The sequence below is a fragment of the Acartia tonsa genome, chromosome 15, assembly GCF_053477335.1.
Source record: "Acartia tonsa isolate MP-2025a chromosome 15, ASM5347733v1, whole genome shotgun sequence".
Taxonomy (NCBI): domain Eukaryota; kingdom Metazoa; phylum Arthropoda; class Copepoda; order Calanoida; family Acartiidae; genus Acartia; species Acartia tonsa.
The window spans coordinates 25907337-25929069 of record NC_137274.1 but is presented as its reverse complement, the minus strand read 5'-3'; the positions used below and the strand labels follow the sequence as shown (position 1 = coordinate 25929069).

Sequence of the window (21733 nt, the reverse complement as noted above, 5' to 3'; positions counted from 1 at the left end):
AATTGTACTTTCTATATCCGCGGAAAGCCATTTATAATACGATGCGAGAAATAACTATTCTCGTATTCATTTGAATTCAGTGAATAAGAACTGGTTCTCATCCAGACGAAAAAACTTTTAATCTTATAATTGTACATTCTATATCCGCGGAAAACTGTTTATAATAGGATGCAAGAAATAACTATTTTCATACTCCTACTGGTTGTTTCCCAAAACCGGAAAACGCAGTTTTTTTTAGATGCCCTGTATGTTTAGGAAAACTCTAAACAACAGAATACATATATAATATTAGTTGGCTCATCCTTGCCTCTAGGGGAGGGTGGAATAGGTCAGAAAAATATTCTAAACAACCAAAAGTTATTTGTTAAGCTTCCCTGAAAAGTACAACAAATTCAGATCTGAGGTGAATTCTTAAAAAACTTTTGCCCCACTAAAATCAGTGAGGCAAACTAAAAATTTAGAGGGGATAATTTTGTCTCATTAAAATTTTAATGAGGGAAAATGATTTTAATGGGGCAAAAGTTTTTTTAAGAATTCACCTCTGCAATTTCTGAGAACTTAAGCTTCAGACAAAAAATATTACTATTTTTTATTAAAGGAATAGTAGCTACACATAGGACCTCTGCATTTATGTGGTAGGGAAAGTAAATAGATGCGCTAAAACCATCCAGAGAATTAAAGCTTCCCTAAAATGTAAAACTCAATCGGTTCAGTAGTTATTGAGATTTTAAACTTTAAACTGACCAAACTATATAAGCTTCATTCACTTCATGAAAATGAAGTTTTTTTTTTATATTTTGTCATGAAGCAGCAGTAGTTATTAATTTTTTAGATGTTATGGTTCAGATATATTATACCTGTTAAAAGTTTTAAATTTCAGACAACAATAACATTACTACTTTATATTGTAGATTAGTGGTGATGCCCCTAGAAGTCTCTAGGGGCAACTATAGTTGAGGAAAAAAAGTAGACAACCCCCATATTCAATTTAAGTTTTAAGAAGAAAAATCTTTTTTAAGGAAGGGGGGGGGTCTAATTTCCTAATGGAATTGTGGAGATACCCTAACTGAAATAGTTGAAAACCTTCCCTGGACCTATGGGAAGCTTCACTGTAAAGGAAAACCATATAGGTTTAGTGGTTAGCGAGATCCTTTGCTTTAGACAAAAAAGCTTACTACTTTACATTGTAGATATGCAGTATATTTATATCTAGGAATGACAAGTCTTATTGCTGCAGCACAGAATGGAAACATGGATATTGTGAAGATTCTATTAGAACATGGAGAAGATGTAAACCAAGAAGATAAAAAAGGTTATTTACATGACAAGTAGATTAATGCCTGTTCATCAGTCTGTATGTAAGAAGATTAAGATCTTGGTAACTGCTGATTAAAGATTAAATTAAGCTTTAATCTTCAAGAAATATAGAAAATGGTCAAACTATTATTATATTGTTTTTGTTTTTCTCTATTTTCAGTTTCTTCTTAACATTTTTTAAAAAGATTTTTATAAAGTTGGGTAATTTCCCTTTCCCCTGAAGCCCCTTAATGTTAGAGACTAGTGCCCAGTTCACCAACAAGTTTTAGAGGTCGACTGATTTATTCTGTAGGTCAACCTAAACAAGTACAACTAACAAATGCCTTTATAAAATCAGTCAACCTAAAGCTTCTTTAGGTCAACCTATGTCTTTTGTCAACTAATTAATAATAAAAATCAACAAATTCTGAAATTGAAATGACAAAACTTTAGTAACTTTAAAACTCTTTTGTGAAAATGTGGTAGTTGCTTGAAATCTGGTAATATGTACAACCAACAAGTGAATGAATTATTTAATCCTATTTCACTATAGTTGCTTCAAACCAGTTTTTAAGAAGTTGTTAGCATTATAAGTACCGTAATTTTCATTGTTGTTGATAGTTTTATTTATGAAAGACAAAGCTTGTTAAATAAAAAGGGTAAAGCAGCAACAATTGGACAAATTTTAATATATTATGAACTTTAGGGTATAGTTGTTTTTGGGGCAACGCTGCTTAAAAGGACTCTCCACAAGAAAATTAAATTTAGATTTTTGAAAATCTAACCTGAAACTATTATTCTCTGTTCAATTTTAGGCATTTTTGTTTTTTTGGCATCGCGATTGAAGCCCTTTGAAATTTTTGACCAAATTTAAGTGAATCCTCCTGCCAATTAATTTGTGCTCCTTTAGTGGGTTTTAGCTGCTATTTTTGCTGTCGTCATCGCCTTTCATTGCTTCTACTCCGCTATTCATCGCTTTTTAATACATGCTCCCCTCCTATTTGTTCAGAATCTAGATGGAGGTGTTGTGTGAGTGACATAGTGCGGTGTACCAGCAATGAATAGCGGAGTAGCAGTGATCAAGGCGACGATGGCAACAAAAGATGGTTAAATTGGGTGGTGGCGAACACAAAATGGAGGAGGCACTATTGTCCAGCAAGTAGAGAGTGGAGACAAAACTTATAAACCTTGGATAGTATAGGGTCTATATCTGACCTGGGTAATTTATCCCATTTATCCATTTATTTATCTATCTATTTATATATCTTTTTATCTATCCATTTGTCTATCTATTTATCTATCTATTTATCTATTTATTTATCTATCTAGTTATCCATTTATTTATCTATTTTCTCAAAATTACTTATCTATTTATTACCTATCTAACTATATATTTATATATCTATTTATTAATCTAACTAGTTATCCATTTATTTATATATTATTTATTTATCTATCCTTTTATATATCTATTTGTCTATCTACTTATCTATTTATTTATCCAACTATTTATTTATCAATTTATCTATTTATTTATCTATCTAGTTATTTATTTATTTCACTATTTTCTCAAAATTTCTTATCTATTTATTACCTATCTAACTATATACTTCTCTATTTATTTATGAACTTGAGTATGGTAGTGCAAATGGGGCGCTTGTCCAAGATTATGGTATGGAGATCGCTCTTCTATGAGTACTACTAAAATTCCTACTTTTACTGCAATACACATAGACATTCTCATCGCCGGTTCGTCAGTTTAGAATGCTTTTCCCTTTACTCCCACAAGTATAATACAAATTTGGTTGAGCCTGTGGTAGCTCAACAAAGACCCACGCGAAGTATTATATTGCTTTAAACTAAGAATAAATGGCTGGTTATGGTGTTCGATCTATATCATATAAGTATATTAAGCACTTAAAAAGGAAGATGGTTTTATAAAGTATATTTACAGGATAAGTGATAATACACATAAGTAGAGTAGGACAGTAAATGCCCTAAGTCCAAAGCATTGAATTGTGCTAAGTGTTAGATCTCTAACATAAGACCCAAGCTCAATTCATGCTAAGTACTGAGGGACCTAAATTTAAACTACAATGCATGCCAAACAACTAAGTCATTACCTTTAAGCCAGAAGAACTTGATGGTTTGAGAGTCAATGAATAACCAAGATATTTTAAGAAGTGCAAGTTATAACAACAACTATTAATAAGGATCTAAGCCCTTGTCTGTTTAATAAAGTGTTTGTATGTTAAACTTGTGACATAAATCAAACTATGGTTGTAGGCATACGTACTAGTACAAGATGGTTACATGGTTACTTTAACAATAAACATAATGTTTTAATAAGCATATAACAATATTCAATCACATACAGTTTACCATGATTAGGCTAGCGTTACCCATATAAGGTATTATATTGGTAAGGATAGGCTAATAAATTCATAAAAACATATAAAAAGTGCCTTAGGTCTAGCTAGAGTAATTGTACCTCGTGCCTGAGTTATGCGCGATAATTACCATGGCATGTCAATCAAATATTTAGATCCAAGTTTTATATGGTGTAAAATTTATAGTAAACATAGGTAAGTGGACTAGATGCGAAGCATTTCTGTGATAGTCTTGTTCGTACGTTCAAAGAATTTTGAAATTTGGGGATCGCATCTCCAAGTATGAGCTAGTAAGCAATATATTTAGTAAAAATAAGCATGATATTGGTCTTTTTTGTTTATTGTTTAAGTATAGCTTGATCCAAATACACATAAAATTTATATCAGATTTTTTTGATGGCCTACAAAACAAGTTCTTATATTGTCTGGAGTAAGCATCTATCTGTACCTATCTATTTGTCTAGTTACAAAAAATTATTTTAGTATATTCTTTCCATCTGTATAATAAATATTCATTTATCTATATATCTATCTATTTCTGTACACCTCTCTCTGTATATCTATAACTGTAATCTAAACTGTAGTATATAATGTAACTAATATATTTACATCTAGAAAGGACAAGTCTTATGTTGGCAGCAAAGAATGGAAACACAGAAATGGTGAGGATACTTCTAGAACATGGAGCCAATGTCAACCATAAAGATAATTCTGGTTAGTATTTTGTATTTCTAGTATATTCTATATCCTATGTCAATTTTAAAACTGATTATGGTCAGTTACATAATATTATTTTACTATAATTATATAATGTATCTTTAGTATTTTCTATCTATCTATCTCTCATTAATGTCTCTCTGTATATCTATAACTACACTCTGAACTAAAGAATATATAATAACTATAGTTATTATATATAGTTATATAGTTATATATAGTAACTAATATATTTATATCTAGGATGGACAAGTCTTATGGCTTCAGCAGATAATGGATATACAGAAACAGTCAGACTACTTCTAGAACATGGAGCCAATGTCAACCATAAAGTTAATGATGGTTAGTTACATAATATTATTTTACTATACTTATGTAGGGGGACCGCCATTTACACATCCAGCAAATTTACAGTGGATGTGTTTTCGCCAGTGCAATGGATGTATTTATGACAAACTAAATTTTGACTGTATAAATGACAGTAAAATCTATTCTCATGCCATAAATACATCCAACACTGGCAAAAATACATCAATATTTTTATACATATGTCAAAATACATCTGACTCTGGCATTTACACATCCATACTTTTTTAATTATAGGTCATACAAATTTATATATTGTAGCTTTAGTATATTCTATCTATCTAACTATATACATACTATTGGCTTCGCCTCTAGCCTCTAGGGGCTTCGCCCCATGAGGTAATGGAAAGTCAACCCTCCAAAATAATTTTATAGTTATATTTTCAAAAAAGTTATTCTTTGCGGAATTACTCTTTGGTAAAATTAAACCCAGGTTGTGCGTCGTATGCAAAAAAATTTCAATTCATAAAAATTAAACCCAGGTTGTTCACTGTTTACACAAAAATTGAAAAGTCTCCTCTGTAAATTTTATTTATATTTAATACCTATAATTGCGAAAACTTTTTAAAGATGTCAATTTTTAAAAGTTACAAAAAGCCCAAAAATTTTTTTTGGTAAATTTTTTTTTTTGGGGGGGGGGGGTAGTTTATGGGGGCTTCGCCCAATGGTGCTGTGAAGTTCCCAACCCAATTACTGGTTTTTGTTTACAAAAATAAAAAATAAATTAAAGATTTGGAAATGGGGATTTTTTATTTTTGGGGGGGTTGGGGTGTCTTAAACCACCGGAGGACCAGTAGGTATATTCCCAGAGGAGTAGAGCCCAATTTGTTCAGAAGTTACTGAGATTTTACAAAAAAAAATTTAAAAAAATTTTTTTGTGGGTTGTTTTTTTGGGGGGGGGGTTGGGGGTGTCCCACCCCCCAGGAAAATAGCTTAAAATCATCACCGGAACAGTAGGTATAATTAGATTAGATTAGATTTATTATTCTTGGGTGTACATCCCTGAAGAGTAGAGCCCAATCGGTTCAGCGGTTACTGAGATCTTAAGCTTCAGACGGACAGACAGATGGACAGACATCAAGCTACTTTGTATTATAGATATTTATTTTTGTATACCTCTCTTTGTATATTATAACTGTACTCTAAACTAAATAATTTATAATGTAACTAATATATTCATATTTAGGATGGACAAGTCTTATGATTGCAGTCAGGAATGGAAAGACAGAAGTAGTCAGAATACTTTTAGAACATGAAGCTGATGTCAACCATAAAAATAATGATGGTTAGTTACATAATAGTATTATACTATAATTATGTAATGTATCTTTAGTATATTCTATCTAACTATCTATATATTCATTTATCTATCTCTCTATTTCTGTATATCTCCCTCTGTATATCTATAAATGTAATCTGAACTAAAGAATATATAATGTATCTTTCTGAAGATTGCGAAAGCATGAAACTTTAAGTTAAAGATAAATAAAATTGAAGTAAAAAACGTTGTTTTACTATAAAATATAATGTATATAATATATTTATATCTAGGTTACACAAGTCTTATGGTTGCAGCAGAGAATGGAAACACAGAAACAGTCAAAATACTTCTAGAATATGGAGCCGATGTCAACAATAAAGATAATGGTGGTTAGTTACATATATTATTAAACTATATTTATATATTGTATATTTAGTATATTCTATCTATCTATCAATTTCTGTATACCTCTCTCAGTATATCTATAGCTGTACTCTGAACTAAAGAATATATAATTAACTAATATATTTATATCTAGGACGGACAAGTCTTATGAAAGTTGCATCATGGTATGGATACACAGAAACAGTCAGACTACTTCTAAAACATGGAGCCGATGTCAACTATAAAGCTAATGATGGTTAGTTACATAATATTATTATATCATTTAGTGTATCTTTAGAATATTCTTCTATCTATTTCTGTATATCTATAATTCTACTCTGAGCTAATGTAACTAATATATTTGTATTTAGGAAGGACAAGTCTTATGTATGCAGCAGGGCAAGGATACACAGAAACAGTCAGAATACTTCTAGATCATGGAGCTGATGTCAACTTTAAAGATAATGATGGTTAGTTATATAATATTAGTTTACTATGTAATGTATCTTTCGTACATTCTAGCTAACTATTTATATATCCATTTATCTATCTATATTTCTATCTGTACACATCTCTCTATATCTATAACTGTACTCTGAACTAAAGAATATATAAAGTATATAATATATTTATATCTAGGAAGGACCAGTCTTATGAAGGCGGCACAGTTTGGAGAAACGGAAACAGTCAGAATACTTCTAGAACATGGAGCCAATGTCAACCATGAAGATTATACTGGTTAGTTACATAATATTATTATACTATTTATATATTGTTTAGTTAGTATATTCAATCTATCTATCTATATATCTATAACTATCTCTGCAACATCTCTCTGTATATCTATAGCTGTACTCTTAACTAAAGAATATATAATGTAACTAATATATTACATTTAGGTGAGACAAGTCTTATGCAGGCAACATGGTATGGAAGCACAGAAACAGTCAGACTACTTCTAGATCATGGAGCTGATGTCAACCATAAAAATATGGATGGTTAGTTACATAATTTTATTATACTATATTTGTATATCTTTAGTTACAGTTTGTTCTATCTATCAATATACAGTGTGTTTTTTTTATGAGAACTTTTTTGAAAGCAATTTTACCCCACTTATAGTTATCAGAATTTAATGATTAATGGCTTATTTTCTTCGTTTTTTAAGGCAATTAATAGAACAACAAAAAAATATTTCAGTTTTTATTTAAAAAGTACAGTAAAATCTAAAATTCAAAACTTGGGTGTCAACATCTAAAAATGGTTTTAGCACATTTTTCTTATGCTTAAATAATCAACCTTTTGCAAGAATGGATGCTAAACACTTCAAAGTTGAGATATAGAGCTAAAAATGTATACAGATACTATTAGGGACATGTACTAGAATATATCAAAGTTTGAAGGTTGGACTGTACAGAGATGATGGATTGGCGGTTTTATCAGCTTCTGGACCATAAATGGACAGAATAAGAAAAGAAGTAATAAAAATCTTTTCAAATGAGAACTTGAAAATAACAGTCAATATGAACATCAAAACTACAAACTTTTTAGATGTTAACTTAAACCTAGAATCTGAAGAATACAAACCTTTTAGAAAAGACAACAACAAACCAAATTATATCAACATTAGATCGTGTCATCCACCTAACATTAAACAAGATCTTCCCTGTATTGTAGAGAAGAGACTTAGTAATCTGTCAAGTAACAACCACCAAAACATATCTACCAAGAAGCCCTAGAATCATCAGGTTATAAAAATAAGTTAATTTTTCAAAATAATGATAGGCAACAAAATAGTCAACAAAACCGCACCAGAACAAGAAAAGTTATATGGTGTAATATTCCTTACAATACAGCTGTGTCCACAAATATTGGAAAGGAGTTCTTACGCCTGGTAGACAAACACTTTTCAAACAACAGAGTCTTTAAAAAATATTACAACCGAAACACCATCAAAATCTCCTACAGTTGTATGCCTAATATGGCCAGCGTAATCACAAGCCATTATAAGAAAGTTCTTGGACTAACAAAGCATACAACTGAAGCTGGTTGTAACTGTAGGAGAGGCACAACTTATCCACTGGACGGAAAATGCTTAACTGATTCTTTAGTCTACCAAGCTGAAATTCAAACAGACCAATCTACCAAAAAGTATATAGGAATGGCCTCAACAACTCTGTTTCTAACTATCTATCTATTTATCTATCTATATATATCTCTCTATCTAACTATCTATCTATTTATCAATCTTATGCACAAATACATAAATTTTCCTTTCAACTTTATCTCTCTCTCTCTCTCTCTCTCTCTCTCTCTCTCTCTCTCTCTCTCTCTCTCTCTCTATCTTTCTGTCTGTCTGTCTCTCTCTATCTATCTCTCTACTCAGTAATACTTTGCTATGTTGCTTGCCCATTTACATTGGAAACATAATGTTTATGTGTAAAATTTAAATATAGTTTATGCCAACTTTATAAACTAAATAAAAGTTTTATTGCTCACATAACAGCATTAATAATATTGTAATCAATAATCATATTATGTCTACATAAATATTATCATTAAACTGCACAAAATTTTTAAAGGATTAATATATGTATATTAGGGTGGGCCCATTTCCCCCTTTTTTTAGATTTTACTGTTATCATTAGTTATGGAAGTCATTTATATGTATGATAAGCCCCATTCAAGTTTTAAAAGTGACTTGGCTCTTATGGTTGCCGGCGCGCGGGGGGTATAAAAAGTGCCCACCCCCTTATAACGATTCGTAATTAGCATTCAATGCGGTCATTTTGATATGCAACATGCCTGTGTTTGAAGGAATTTCAATTTTTGGTTTTATAAGGGGGCACATTTTATACCCCCCGCACGCCCGTTGTTTTTGGATTAAAAAACCTCTTTCAAGTTTCACAGGGTTTTATATTGGCCTAGTAACCCTTGCCAATGTATTTGGTTCTGTTGCTATATCAAAGGACGACGGTCCAGAGTCAACTTTAGAAATCAACTGTCTAAACACAAGAACAACAGATCTGGAGTACCACAAGGGGCCGTAACATCCCCTATACTGTTCAATTTTTACCTGAGACATCTTCCAAAACCTCCCAAGAACATCCAAATAGTTCAATATGCTGATGATATCAGTATATACGCTACAGGCAAGCCCATAGCTGGTCTTGCGGATGCCATCAGTCAATACATCCTGGAGGTTCTGGCATTTCTCGAAGAACGAGAACTACAAGTATCTCCAAATAAATCTATAGTCACATTGTTCACCCCAGACACCAAGGAATTTAAAGAACATTCAGAAATTAAGATGAAGGATACCATCGTACCTCTTGAACCAACACCAAAGTTACTAGGTGTCACTTTTGACACAATGTTCACTTTCTCAAACCATGTGAAAAACATCACCAACTCTGCCAAGACCAAAATAAATCTAATGAAATCTCTGGCTGGTTCTACCTGGGGACAAGATGTTGAAACCTTAGCTCTTACCTACAAATCCACTTGCCGTAGTGTATTAGAGTATGCTGCTCCAAAATGAAAATTATCCATACTAGAGAAGTGCAGAAGGCCCTGGCAAGCTACCCCCCCCCCCCCCCCCAGTAAAGTCCTCAATGCCAACCCCCCTGAGGTGAACAAGGAGGAAGTCCAGAACTTGACCAGAATAACCAGATCCAGACTGTCCCAGCTACGTTCTGGATACAGCAGAATGTTTAATTCCTATATGAGCAGAATTAAGCCTAACATTGACGACAATTGCCCATTATGCAACACAATCCAACACAACACTAAACATCTGTTCAACTGCCCCAATAACCCTACAGATCTCAACATTTTATCACTTTGGACCCAACCTAAACAGGCGGCAGAATTTTTATCACTTGACGAGGGCATTACCTGAACAGAAATTTTCAAGACTGACAAGATGTAGCTCTGGAGGCTAATCAATCAATCAATCAAATGTGAAATTCTAAATTGACCCACCCTAATGTATAGTATATTATTAAATAATCAATAAATATTGTAGGGAACACAGCTCTGGATGAGGCTCTTGAAGAATATGATTGGTACAGTGATGAAAAAATAAAAAGAAAGAGAGAAATAGCAGAAATACTTAGAGAACATGGTAAGCTTATTTAATAATTCTATGTTTATAAGTGTAGCTATCCTATCATTTTATTCGGCTTTTAATTAATTCTTTCTATTTGTCACCTACACTTAACCCTTACAGATTGGGGGGGGGGGCTCCAAGAGCCCCCCCCCCTCTAGTTTTTTCAATCTCATTTTTTTTGTAGGTAAGATGGAGTGCTGTGACTTCATGACTTTTTAAGTTTAGTAATTATACGTCAGCAAGAGTTGATTTTATTAGGATATCTGGTCTGTGTCGGTCGTGGTGTCCGGTCAAAGTTGGTTGGGTAGCACCTAAATTAGTTAAAAATTCTAAATAAATCTTAATTTCTACATTATGACTTTTGTGTATAAGGAGAGACCTAAAATTTTTTTGGTGAATACTTAGATATCAATGACCTTCTGAGAAAAGTTGTGTTATGACCTTTTGACCGCTCCCTGACCGACTTTATGACCGATTTTTGTCCGGCTTTTACTACAGACATATATCATGAATATCGTGGCTTCTATTACAGCTAGAGACCTATAATTTTTTTGGTAAATCCTTGAGCAACATCAAACTGATATAAATATTAATTGGTGCCGTTAACCGCCGTTTTACCACTGTAACCGCCGAAAATGGCGGTTTCCGTTATTTGCCATTTTTTGGCGATGATCAAAAAAGTATTTTTTTTGTTATGAAAAATAATCGTTCGTCCTAAAATTTGGTCAACCTAGCTGCAAAATTGGCCGCTCTACAGCTGTTTTAAAATTTAGCGGCTGGCCGCTAAAAAGCGGCTAAGGAGCGGCCTGGCCGCTATGACTAGTAAAAGTAATTTTCTCTAAAAATACACATGAACCACCAGAAAAAAATTTTACGTCTTTATCTGTAACAGGAGCCGAGATAGAGGGGGGGGCTCCAAGAGCCCCCCCCCCCCCCCCCGATCTATTAAGGTGGGAATTGGGGCCCGAGCTGTAAGGGTTAAGTAAATCAAGAGTGGGGGAGGTGAAGTTAGAGGTGGGGTTCAGGAAAAAATATAATCATGGCAAATAGATATAGTCTTGCAGTATGGATGCTATAGGGGTTTTATTCACCCTTATTCCAAAATTAAGAGGGGGGGGTTGTGTGGGGGGAATCTTGGACATAAAGACAAACAAATTTTAATATCTTAAAGTTAAAACCTTTCTTTAGGAGCTAAGAAAGGAAGTGAGATTGAGTAAAGTCAGAATAACAACAATATAACAAGGTAAACATTTAAATAAAGTCTTATGAAAAGTTTAAAGAACAAAAGAGTTAGCTATATCAGTGCTTTCACTTAAAGTGCCTAGGTAGCACAGATCACTCTACTTCTTATTTGTGTAATAGAATTTACAAAGAGAGTTCATTAATTTTTTATACCAACTTACCTATATATATACATATATATATCTGTCTATTTATTGATTGTATCTGTATATATTGTAATTGTATACTTGGCTTATTATCTAATATCTTATAATATAATCCTCAATTTTAAATCTATAACTGTTAAAATTTATAATTTATCTTTCTATCTGTAAGTATTTTTATTCATCTAAATATATCTTTATATATATACAGGGTGAAATGTCTTGGCCGTAGTACTCCAGCAAAGTGAAACAGGGCAGATTTTGAGATGTAAAAAACGTCAAAAACAGTGAAAAATTTCTTCGTTCTTGACTTCAGGGACCCATATTGAACTTAAAAACTCATTTTAGACTATTGGTTGCAATGACAACCCTAGCTAAAACTTCATGCCATTTCTAAAAAAGTAAAGAAAGTCGTTCTAGCTCAACTGTGGTCCAAATAAGAGCCACCGTGTATAAGGGTAGCTTGAAAGTTGGGCGAATTTGGATCCTGCGGTTACTCACGTTTTTAAGGAAATGTTGCCTTCCAGCAGCCCGATCTTAATTCAATGGACTTTTGGGACTGGGGCTACTTTGAAGCATGCACCAATAGACGTGCCCATACCACAAAGACCTCCCTCATTGCTACTATCGAAGAGAACTACGCTAGCTTGGACAGGTACATTTTGACCTGGACCTGCTGGCGGTTGAGGAGGCAGGTAGAGGCGGTGATTAAGGCTGGCAGCGATTTTATTGAATAATCTAATAGTCATATACCTATTATGCTTGCCAGTTTTTAAAATTCAATAAAATCTTTAAAATTGACGATGTTATGTTCATTCGTTTAGAAGTTAGAATTTGTCCAGTCTTATTTGCCCCACCCTGTATATAAAAGGTTAACTCACAAACAAAATATGAATTTTACATATTTATTTAGACATTACAAATTGTTTCGTGCATGTTTGCACACATCCCACCCGAATGCGTGTTAGGTTAGAAAAAACTCCCCGCAGAAACGGTTTACACAGAATGTACTGGGACCTTATGGTGAGTTCAGAACATGCTTTCCCTAAATTGAGTTAGTACCTTCCCATAGTAGAAAATTTTAAAATTACTTTTGGTGATAAAATTTTACTTTTATTTTTAGACTACCTTCACCTAACCTTCTTTATTGTCTTATTTTGTCTTTCATGTTTATCATGCAAATTCGCTTACATTACAGTTGAAATGGCAGATATTGGAGCTTTCTAAAAAGGTTTCTAACATTTTTCTAGCTCTCATACTTTTTGAGATATCTTGTTTCAAAGTATTGCTGTAAAATCATCTTTTATACAGCAAAAAGTTGAAATATGAAATTAGTTATTTTAGAGTAAATTACTTTTATCTTTATATAAATCTTTCTAATTTTGCTCCAAATTGACCAAATTGGACAGTTAAGGTGCCTAAAACTATCTACATACAATGGACAATCCAAATCCACACTTTTTGAGATTTTATAAGTCAACAGGATAAGGCTAACATGTAATATCAAAGAAACAAATGTAATTTAATTTTAATTAAAAATCACTTTTGAGGCATTCTTGATAATGTAAAAGGTGTTCTAAGGTACAAGAAACTCAGAATTAATTATGATTTAATCTTTTCAAAAATCTCAGTACTAGTTTAGAGTACCTAATAGTGTATTTTAACAAAAAAAATGTTGCCTACTAATAAATTGTTTCTTTTATTATATGTGAGATCATCCATGAAAGTCTTTTAATTACTATATTTTCTTAATTAAGGTGGCAAAAACTAATTTTGTTCCATAAGGTTGTAAAAAATTTAAAAGGCCAATCAACTATTCTTAGAAAAAATTGCTAGAATTAGTAGATTACATTTGTAAACTGCTTGGAAATGCTTGAAATTCTAACAAATTTTTCAATGTTTATGTCTATTTTTCTTAAGATATGTTTTTAATGGTTCAAAATATCAGATGATTGTATTTTATTGGATTTTTAATTACAAAGTGACAACTTTATACACCATAACTTACCTCAAAATCCTTCCTAAAGTTGATTAAATTTCACTTTATTTAAAAAAAAAACAGGAAATATTTTTTCCTTTATCATTTTTAAAAATCACTTCAGCATGCTCCTGTTGGCTTATATAGTCTTAAAAAAGAATGTAATTGGATTGTACATTGAATGTAGATAGTTTTAGGCACCTTAACTGTCCAGTTTGGTCAATTTGGAGCAATAATAGAGAGTTTTACATGAAGATACTTGTAATTTTCTCTAAAATAACTAATTTCATATTTCAACTTTTTGCTATGTAAAAAAAGATTTAACAGTAATACTTTGAAATAAGATATTTTAAAAAGTATGAGAGCTAGAAAAATGTTAGAGACCTTTATAGAAAGCTCAAATATCTGTCATTTCAACTATAATGTGAGCGAATTTGCATGATAAACATGAAAGACAAAATAAGACAATAAAGAAGGTTAAGTGAAGGTAGTCTAAAAATAAAAGTAAAATTTTATCACCAAAAGTAATTTTAAAATTTTCTACTATGGGAAGGTACTAACTCAATTTAGGGAAAGCATGTTCTGAACTCACCATAAGTTCCCAGTACATTCTGTGTAAACCGTTTCTGCGGGGGGTTTTTTCTAACCTAACACGCCTTCGGGTGGGGTGTGTGCACTCTTTAGATGTCAATGTAAAATATATATATATGTATAATTGCTTATATGTCTATCTAAAAATATCTAATCTAAAAATCTCAGTGAACAGACAAAAAAATCTTTGTTTATAATTTTTAGTTTCTCTATATCTATCTTTGAATAATTCCAGTCTATCTGTTAAATCTTATATCTGTTATTAATTCCAATATAATTTTGATTAATTAATATAACCATTATTTCAGAACAGAACTGCTTTGGGTGAACAGAATGATTACCTACAATGCTTTATTATTTTAAAATATCGTGCCTATATATAAAAATTGATTATTGTATGATTCATGATTTTCAAAATAAGAATTTTTAGATTTTAAAGTTTTTTTACTTATTATTTTAATTTTGTTTACTAGCTTAGCTACTTTTATTTCTTAATTTACAAGTCTTAAAGAGGTATTTTAACTTAAGTCTTAGAAAGATGTTTTTTATATTCTAAAATTTTATGGATATTATCAATCCTTGACTCATAATATGATTTGATAGATGTTGATTGTTATATTTAAGTGTTGGTATTCTCATGCTAAATTGTCATTTCTATCCTATTATAACTAGGATGACAATATCCATAAAAGCAAAGGTATAAAGATTGGGGTTATTTCTTATGGATATAAAATTTTCTGGAGGGTCAGAATTTAATAAGCAGAATATTAATTTTTAAGCGTAAAACATTATATAATTTAAGATATTAAATACAGTATACTGTTTAATGACATACTCACATTTTAGGACTTGATTATGGAGATGCTTAGCTTTAAATATTATACCTTGTTGTTAAAGGATGAATAGGATAAAAATATCATACAAAAAAATAGTCAAAAAGTTAAAAAATCTGCATTGTTTCATTGGAATTTCTGGTAATAATCATAGAGTTGCTTTCCTTTATAAATCCTACCTTACTGTTACATCCTGCAAAGTTTAAAGTTGATAAGGACCAACTATTTGTTGTGATTGGACGGTTAAGGATTAACCCTAATTTTATGTAGAAAAACTTAACCTTTAAAAAATAGTAAAGTTTTTGTGTGTCTATTAAGATCTCAACAACTGAACTGATGGATGAATTACTCCATTTTGTAGAAACTTAATATTGGCCCTGGAATATTAAGGATTGTATATTTAAATATCTAAATGGTTTTAGTCTTTTTTCACCTTCCTCTTCCATTAAAAATAGATCTATTGATGTTTCAACTGTCTATAGATATTTTATTATAAGATTCAATGAAGGTACTCAACTAATTTTGGTTGTGCATGTGCATACTCTATTATTGGAATATATCAATTTAAAAGATATGAAAATTATAAAATACTCAATCAATGTAATCATCTTCACATACCAGATGATACAAGCAAAAATCTTACTGTTAGAAACTGTAGTAACTTGTAGAAATTGACATTGTTTATAAAGAAGGTGTATCAACTTTTTTTTTATAGCTAGCCGTTTTTTTAGTAAGTATTAGATGTAAAATTTTTCATAGAATTCAGATATGCAATCGGTTTTTTTTGTAGACCTCTTATTTTTTAAGTAATTTAAGTTTTTTTTAAAAATAATTAAGTCGGTTTTAAGGTACTAAAACGCAACAAAATAAAAGAAGAAAATGGCCAGTAAGAACAAAAATAGTAAGATCTTTAATTTGACACCTTACTTTTAAAATTCTGTTGAGTAATTATTGAAAAAATCTATTTTTTTAACCTCGGTTTAATAAAAACTTTAGACCTAAATATTTTCTCAAACAGACATAAAAAACATGGGTTCATATATACCTTTAGAATCAGAAAAATATTACGAATCCATTGTAAGCAAAATTGAAAAAAAGTAAAAAAATTAAAAATTAAACAAATGGCCAATTGTATTTTTTGTTCAGGCAACACTATCGTCTTCCCTTTTTTACCCCCTCTTTACCCCCTTCCCATTTTTATACTCAATTCAAGAATTAAGACGTTGCCTGTACAATATAATATGATATTTTCATATAATTCCTTTTATTGTAGTTTATATACTATATTGTAATCGTAATATTTTTCTGATTCTAAAGGTATATATGAACCCATATTTTTTTACCTGTGAAATAATAAAATTAATGTCAAAGTTTTTATTCTCGTGGGTTTAAAAAAATCGATTTTTTCAATAATTACCTGACAGAATTGAAAAAGTAAGGTGTCAAATTAAAGATCTTACTATTTTTGTTCATAATGGCATTTTCTTTCTTTTTTTTGTTGCATTTTAGTACCTTAAAATCGACTTAATTTTTTTTTTTTTGAACTTACATTACTTAAAAAATAAGAGGTCTACAAAAAAACCGATTGCATATCTGAATTCTATGAAAAATTTTACATCTACTACTTACTAAAAGAACCGGCTAGCTATATAAAAAAAGTTGATACACCTTCTTTATTGCAAAACTGAGTAAATACAAAATACACAGTAAAAAGACATAATTTTAGCGTTTAATTTTAAGGTATACACACAGACAAACATCCTGTTACTTTTATAAAAGGATTACCATGTACATTATAACATATTATTATTATTCTGCTGCCAACAAAAAACTGGAATTTTTAAATCTTAAATTAACAGATTTTTAAAAAAATTCACTTGGTATATTTTTTTCATATTTAATTTTACAATTACAAAATCTGTACAACTTTTCATTATGAAATGTTCAGTTAATATATAAATCTTTTTTGGGATCACAAAACCTACCAACTCCTGCCCCCCCCCCCCCCGTTCTCATTTTGAGGATATGACATAATGAAATCCTGCAGAGGGCATAACCCTGCCGGACAATCACCTAACATAACTTAACCTAAGATAACCTTTCAAAAGCTACAGTGAAAATACGAGGAAACTCGCAACTTTATTTCCTTTACATGACCAGAAGCTTCTCTACAATCTAAACTAAGTAACGTCCGTCTCTCACACTAGAATAACCCTTAAATTAGCCATTTCAAAAATTTAGAAAATAACACAATTAATTCATTAAGATTTTTAAAAGACTTTTGAGATGATAACGAATTGTAGAAGCAAGATTTAAGGCAAATAGGATGTTACTTAAAACAAAATTAAATCTATTTGTAGAAAAGTTTAGACACTGTTGATTGGTGGGGAGGGCGTTGCTACAAAACACCAACTCTACAAAAGACCAACGCCTACAAAAGACCAACTAGTCGGTTCTACAAAAGACCAACGCCTACAAAAGACCAACCCTACAAAAGACCAACGCCTACAAAAGACCAACGACTACAAAAAATCGTAGAGCTGGAAGGTCTATAGCTGCAACTGGTGTAGCATCATATTTGTATTTATCAAATTGATAAATATAATGAATATAATGTATGCTTTAAATAGATTTTAAGCGACACAATTACAAGAAAAAAATTGTAATTATTTTTTTGTATCAATGTAATCAAATAATGGCATGAAAATTTTCTAAATTTTAAAGAAAAAATCTTCCAATTTTAATGATATCCAATGTGGCGATTAAAACACAAGGACAAAATTCAAAACCGAAATTTCTTTCTTGAATAACTTTGTCCACAGGCTGAATTTTAAAATTCCGTCCGACAGTTTGTCCAAAGTCTGTGTTTGCTACGTAACGGAATAGTTTTGAACCCAATACAACCTTGCTTTTAAAAAATTGACCCTTTTGTAGTTGTTGGTCTTATGTAGGTGTTGGTCTTTTGTAGGCGTTGGTCTTTTGTAGGCGTTAGTCTTTTGTAGGCGTTGGTCTTTTGTAGAGTTGGTCTTTTGTAGGCGTTGGTCTTTTGTAAAGTTGGTCTTTTGTAGGCGTTGGTCTTTTGTAGAGTTGCTCTTTTGTAGCAACGCCTTGGGGAGGGAGGGGACATTTGGCTGTTTATCATAATAGTCCCCCAATGCGTTACATAACTATTTCTTATTAGTTGGCTCAACAACTTTGGGGAATTTCATTAAATTATGATTGGTTTGTTCATAAAATTGAGTGTCCAAACATTTTAATTACAAATTGTAATCTAAAGAAGGAGTATTTTTGTATATGATAATTAGGGTTGTTCAATGATTTATCGGCCATTGTCTTATCCCTTTACATCACTGTTGGTTGGTTTTAATTGTAAGCGCTGTCCATTTAGATCTTATAAGAAAATTGGCGATAAAATAAGGTTACTATGATGGCAAATTAACAAAATTATCATTTCTGTGGGTTTAGATTAATGGTTGAAAAGTTTAGACAATGCTAGTTTGTACAAGCAAACCAAGTCCTAAAAGTGTTTAAGTCAAAAAACGTGTTAAAATTATTGGGGACCAGTATAATTTACAGTCCAATGTCTCCTCCCTCCCTGGCTGTCACTCTATAATTGTTTATGATCGTTTGACTGATAATTTGTTGAGCCTCGATTTAATGGATGTTGTCATCCTTGTTTATTAAACATTTTACCTTAGTTGATGCTTATTACATTTTCATTTTTCAGATGCCAATAAAAACTAAAATTTAATTTTTGAAGTTCATGGATTTTTCACTTTTTATTTGATGGATTTTTTTTACGTTTTTATTACTAGATATATCTTCATCAAATTATATGTTTAGGTAAAACAAGGATGACAACATCCATAAAAGCGAAGCTTTAAAATGGTAGGACAAATAAACATTAACACTTGTAGAGTGTCACAACTGAATAATATCAGAATATAAATGTATAAGGTTGTAACTAAATTTTAAGTATATTTGTTGAAAAACTGCTTAAATACAGGATAATATTTAAGGACTTCATTTTTAGGAGCTGCGTATTATAACAATGTACTTTGTTGTCATAGAAATCAGTATTCCAGAAATCAGATCAATCAAATAGTTTTATCACATAAAAATTTGCTGTCAAAAAATGGAAAAAATCAACATGTTTAAACATGGTAGTAAACATGGACGTACATGTAACGATTATAGAGTTGCTATTGTTTCTAAATCCTACATAACTACTACAGGAATCGCCATGCAAAGTCTGAAATTGATAAGACAAGAAAAAAAGAACTAACCGTTACAAACCTACAGACTGACGGACGGACACTAATTATAGAAAAGCTTCGCTTTTAAAAACAAGAATGCAGGGTTCGGAAGCCGCGCCTCAGCCGCGCATAAGCCTCAGTTTTAAACCTGCTTGTGAGCAGAAAAAGAAATTTTTGAAAGAAGGATTGTCTACTAAAGAGACAGTTTTATACATCCAGCAAAATTTTATAGTGTTAAAATGACGATTTCACTGAGGCTTACACGCGGCTTACGCGCGGCTTCCGATCCCTGCAAGAATGACATCATCACCATAGGTGAATTTAGACAGACGAACAATGATAACATCAAATAATCACTTTAAAGTCTTAACAAAATTTAATAGATCTCTTTCAAATTTACATATTTATAATACAAAGTAGAATGATGTCTGTCCGTCCGTCTGACTGTCTGTCTGTCCATCTGTCCGTCCCTTAAGATCTCGGTAACCACTGAACCGATCGGATTCTACTCTTCAGGGAATATACCTACTGGTCATTGTTACAATTTTGTAACACCACCGAAATTATAAACCACAACCATGCACGACTGAGCGCGCGGACAACCAGACAAGAATGAAGAACCAGCTGCCTGTGAAAGAAGCCAGTCTTTTTTATACATTGAAACCTAAACCATATATTTGATTAAAATGTACTGAATAGTGAAAATACATATATTGTTGATAAATAATATCTTTTTTAATTAAAGCGTAAAATATGCAATATGGAGGCAAAGCCACCGAATCTTTTTGAACCGGTAAGATTTCATTTTTGATTTTTTTTCTTCATTACAATTTTAGTATCTTTTTTTCCGCGGGGGTGCTGTCCCTTCTCAGTTCCTCCACATATAAAAGACTCAATATATTATCTATAGTCACAATTTGTCCCTTTAATTTACCTTATATTACCCTTAGAGTTAACTTAACCTTATTTTATACATTTACATATTATACATAGCTTCATACTGCTATAATTATATGTAGAATTTTGTTGAAATATTTATTATTCCAAAATCACAATTTCGTCCCTTATATTAACCTTAGAGTTAACTTAACATTATTTTATACAAATACATATTATACATAGCTTCATACTGCTTTTGTTGAAATCGTTCCACTATTATTAAACAATATATCTTCTAATATTATCACAAGCTCCCTATTGAATAAAATTTTTTTGCTATCTTGCTATCGTTATACAAATATATTCATAGTAAATTCAACTCTCTGTTCATAATAATTTCCAAAGCTTCATTCTGCTTTTAACAAAAATTATACCAAAATGGACAGATATAGGGATTATGACGTCAGTGATGACGAGGCGTCTATAGGTATGAGGGGTAGATGGAGAACGTTTGGACGGAAATTCATAAAAAATGCACCTAGAGCCCCTTTACTAGCCCCTTCTGCACCTGCTCCTCAGGTTAATCCTCCGGTTAATTCCCATAACTCTACTTCTAATAATGAAGATCAAATTAATGCTTTAAAAAATAATATAGGAGATATTGTAAACAGTCTTAATAAAATGGCAAGTGACATATCCAACCTACAGGTTAATTCTAATAATGCAATAAGGAATGATTTCAGCCAACCCCCTCCTAGCCTAAACCCTATACTTAGTTTTGGCCCTCAGAATTATCGCTACGCTACAACTGATATTCCCGTCTACAGGTCAAACCAGCGAGATTTATCTCCTACGGGATTATCCACAATTCATGCTAGGGAACTTCTGTCTTCAATAGAGGACCATATAAATAAGGCTAAAGGGTTGGATAGAATAAACAAAGAATTGCTATTAGATCAAACTAGCCAACAAATAAAACAAATCTTTAAAGCACAAAACTCAGAGAATACTTACAACGCCCCTCATTTAAAGTGTAACACCTTTAACAACCTTGAGCCCCCTTTCTTAGCAAATAGAAAAAACACGTACAATGCAGATAAACTTTTCCAAAAACAAAGAGTTATCCATCGTCAATTGATGTCCATAGAAACAGTAGGGCTAAAAGCTTTTTTAAATCAGTTGGATAGTTTTGATCTTTCGGACTTTAGCCCATGTGAATATAATATGTTAATTCACATGTCCATATCTAAGGAAATCAAAGAAAAATTGGAAATGGCTGGGGGTAA

At 31.5% G+C, this 21733-nt stretch overlaps 1 protein-coding gene across 2 annotated transcripts in view; it reads left to right on the top strand.

Moving 5' to 3' along the window:
• Positions 1 to 21733, top strand: part of LOC145306724 (uncharacterized) — a 99567-nt gene that overhangs the window by 62484 nt on the left and 15350 nt on the right. The window contains exons 18-19 of one of the 2 annotated variants that reach the window (XM_080149003.1): positions 11714 to 11768; positions 14788 to 14917. In XM_080149003.1, coding sequence (XP_080005129.1) covers positions 11714 to 11742 — 29 coding nt within the window. In that variant the 3' untranslated portion in view covers positions 11743 to 11768; positions 14788 to 14917. Of the gene's footprint in view, positions 1 to 11713; positions 11769 to 14787; positions 14918 to 21733 lie in introns of those variants that run through there. The other variant, XM_080149004.1, reaches the window with a different exon arrangement.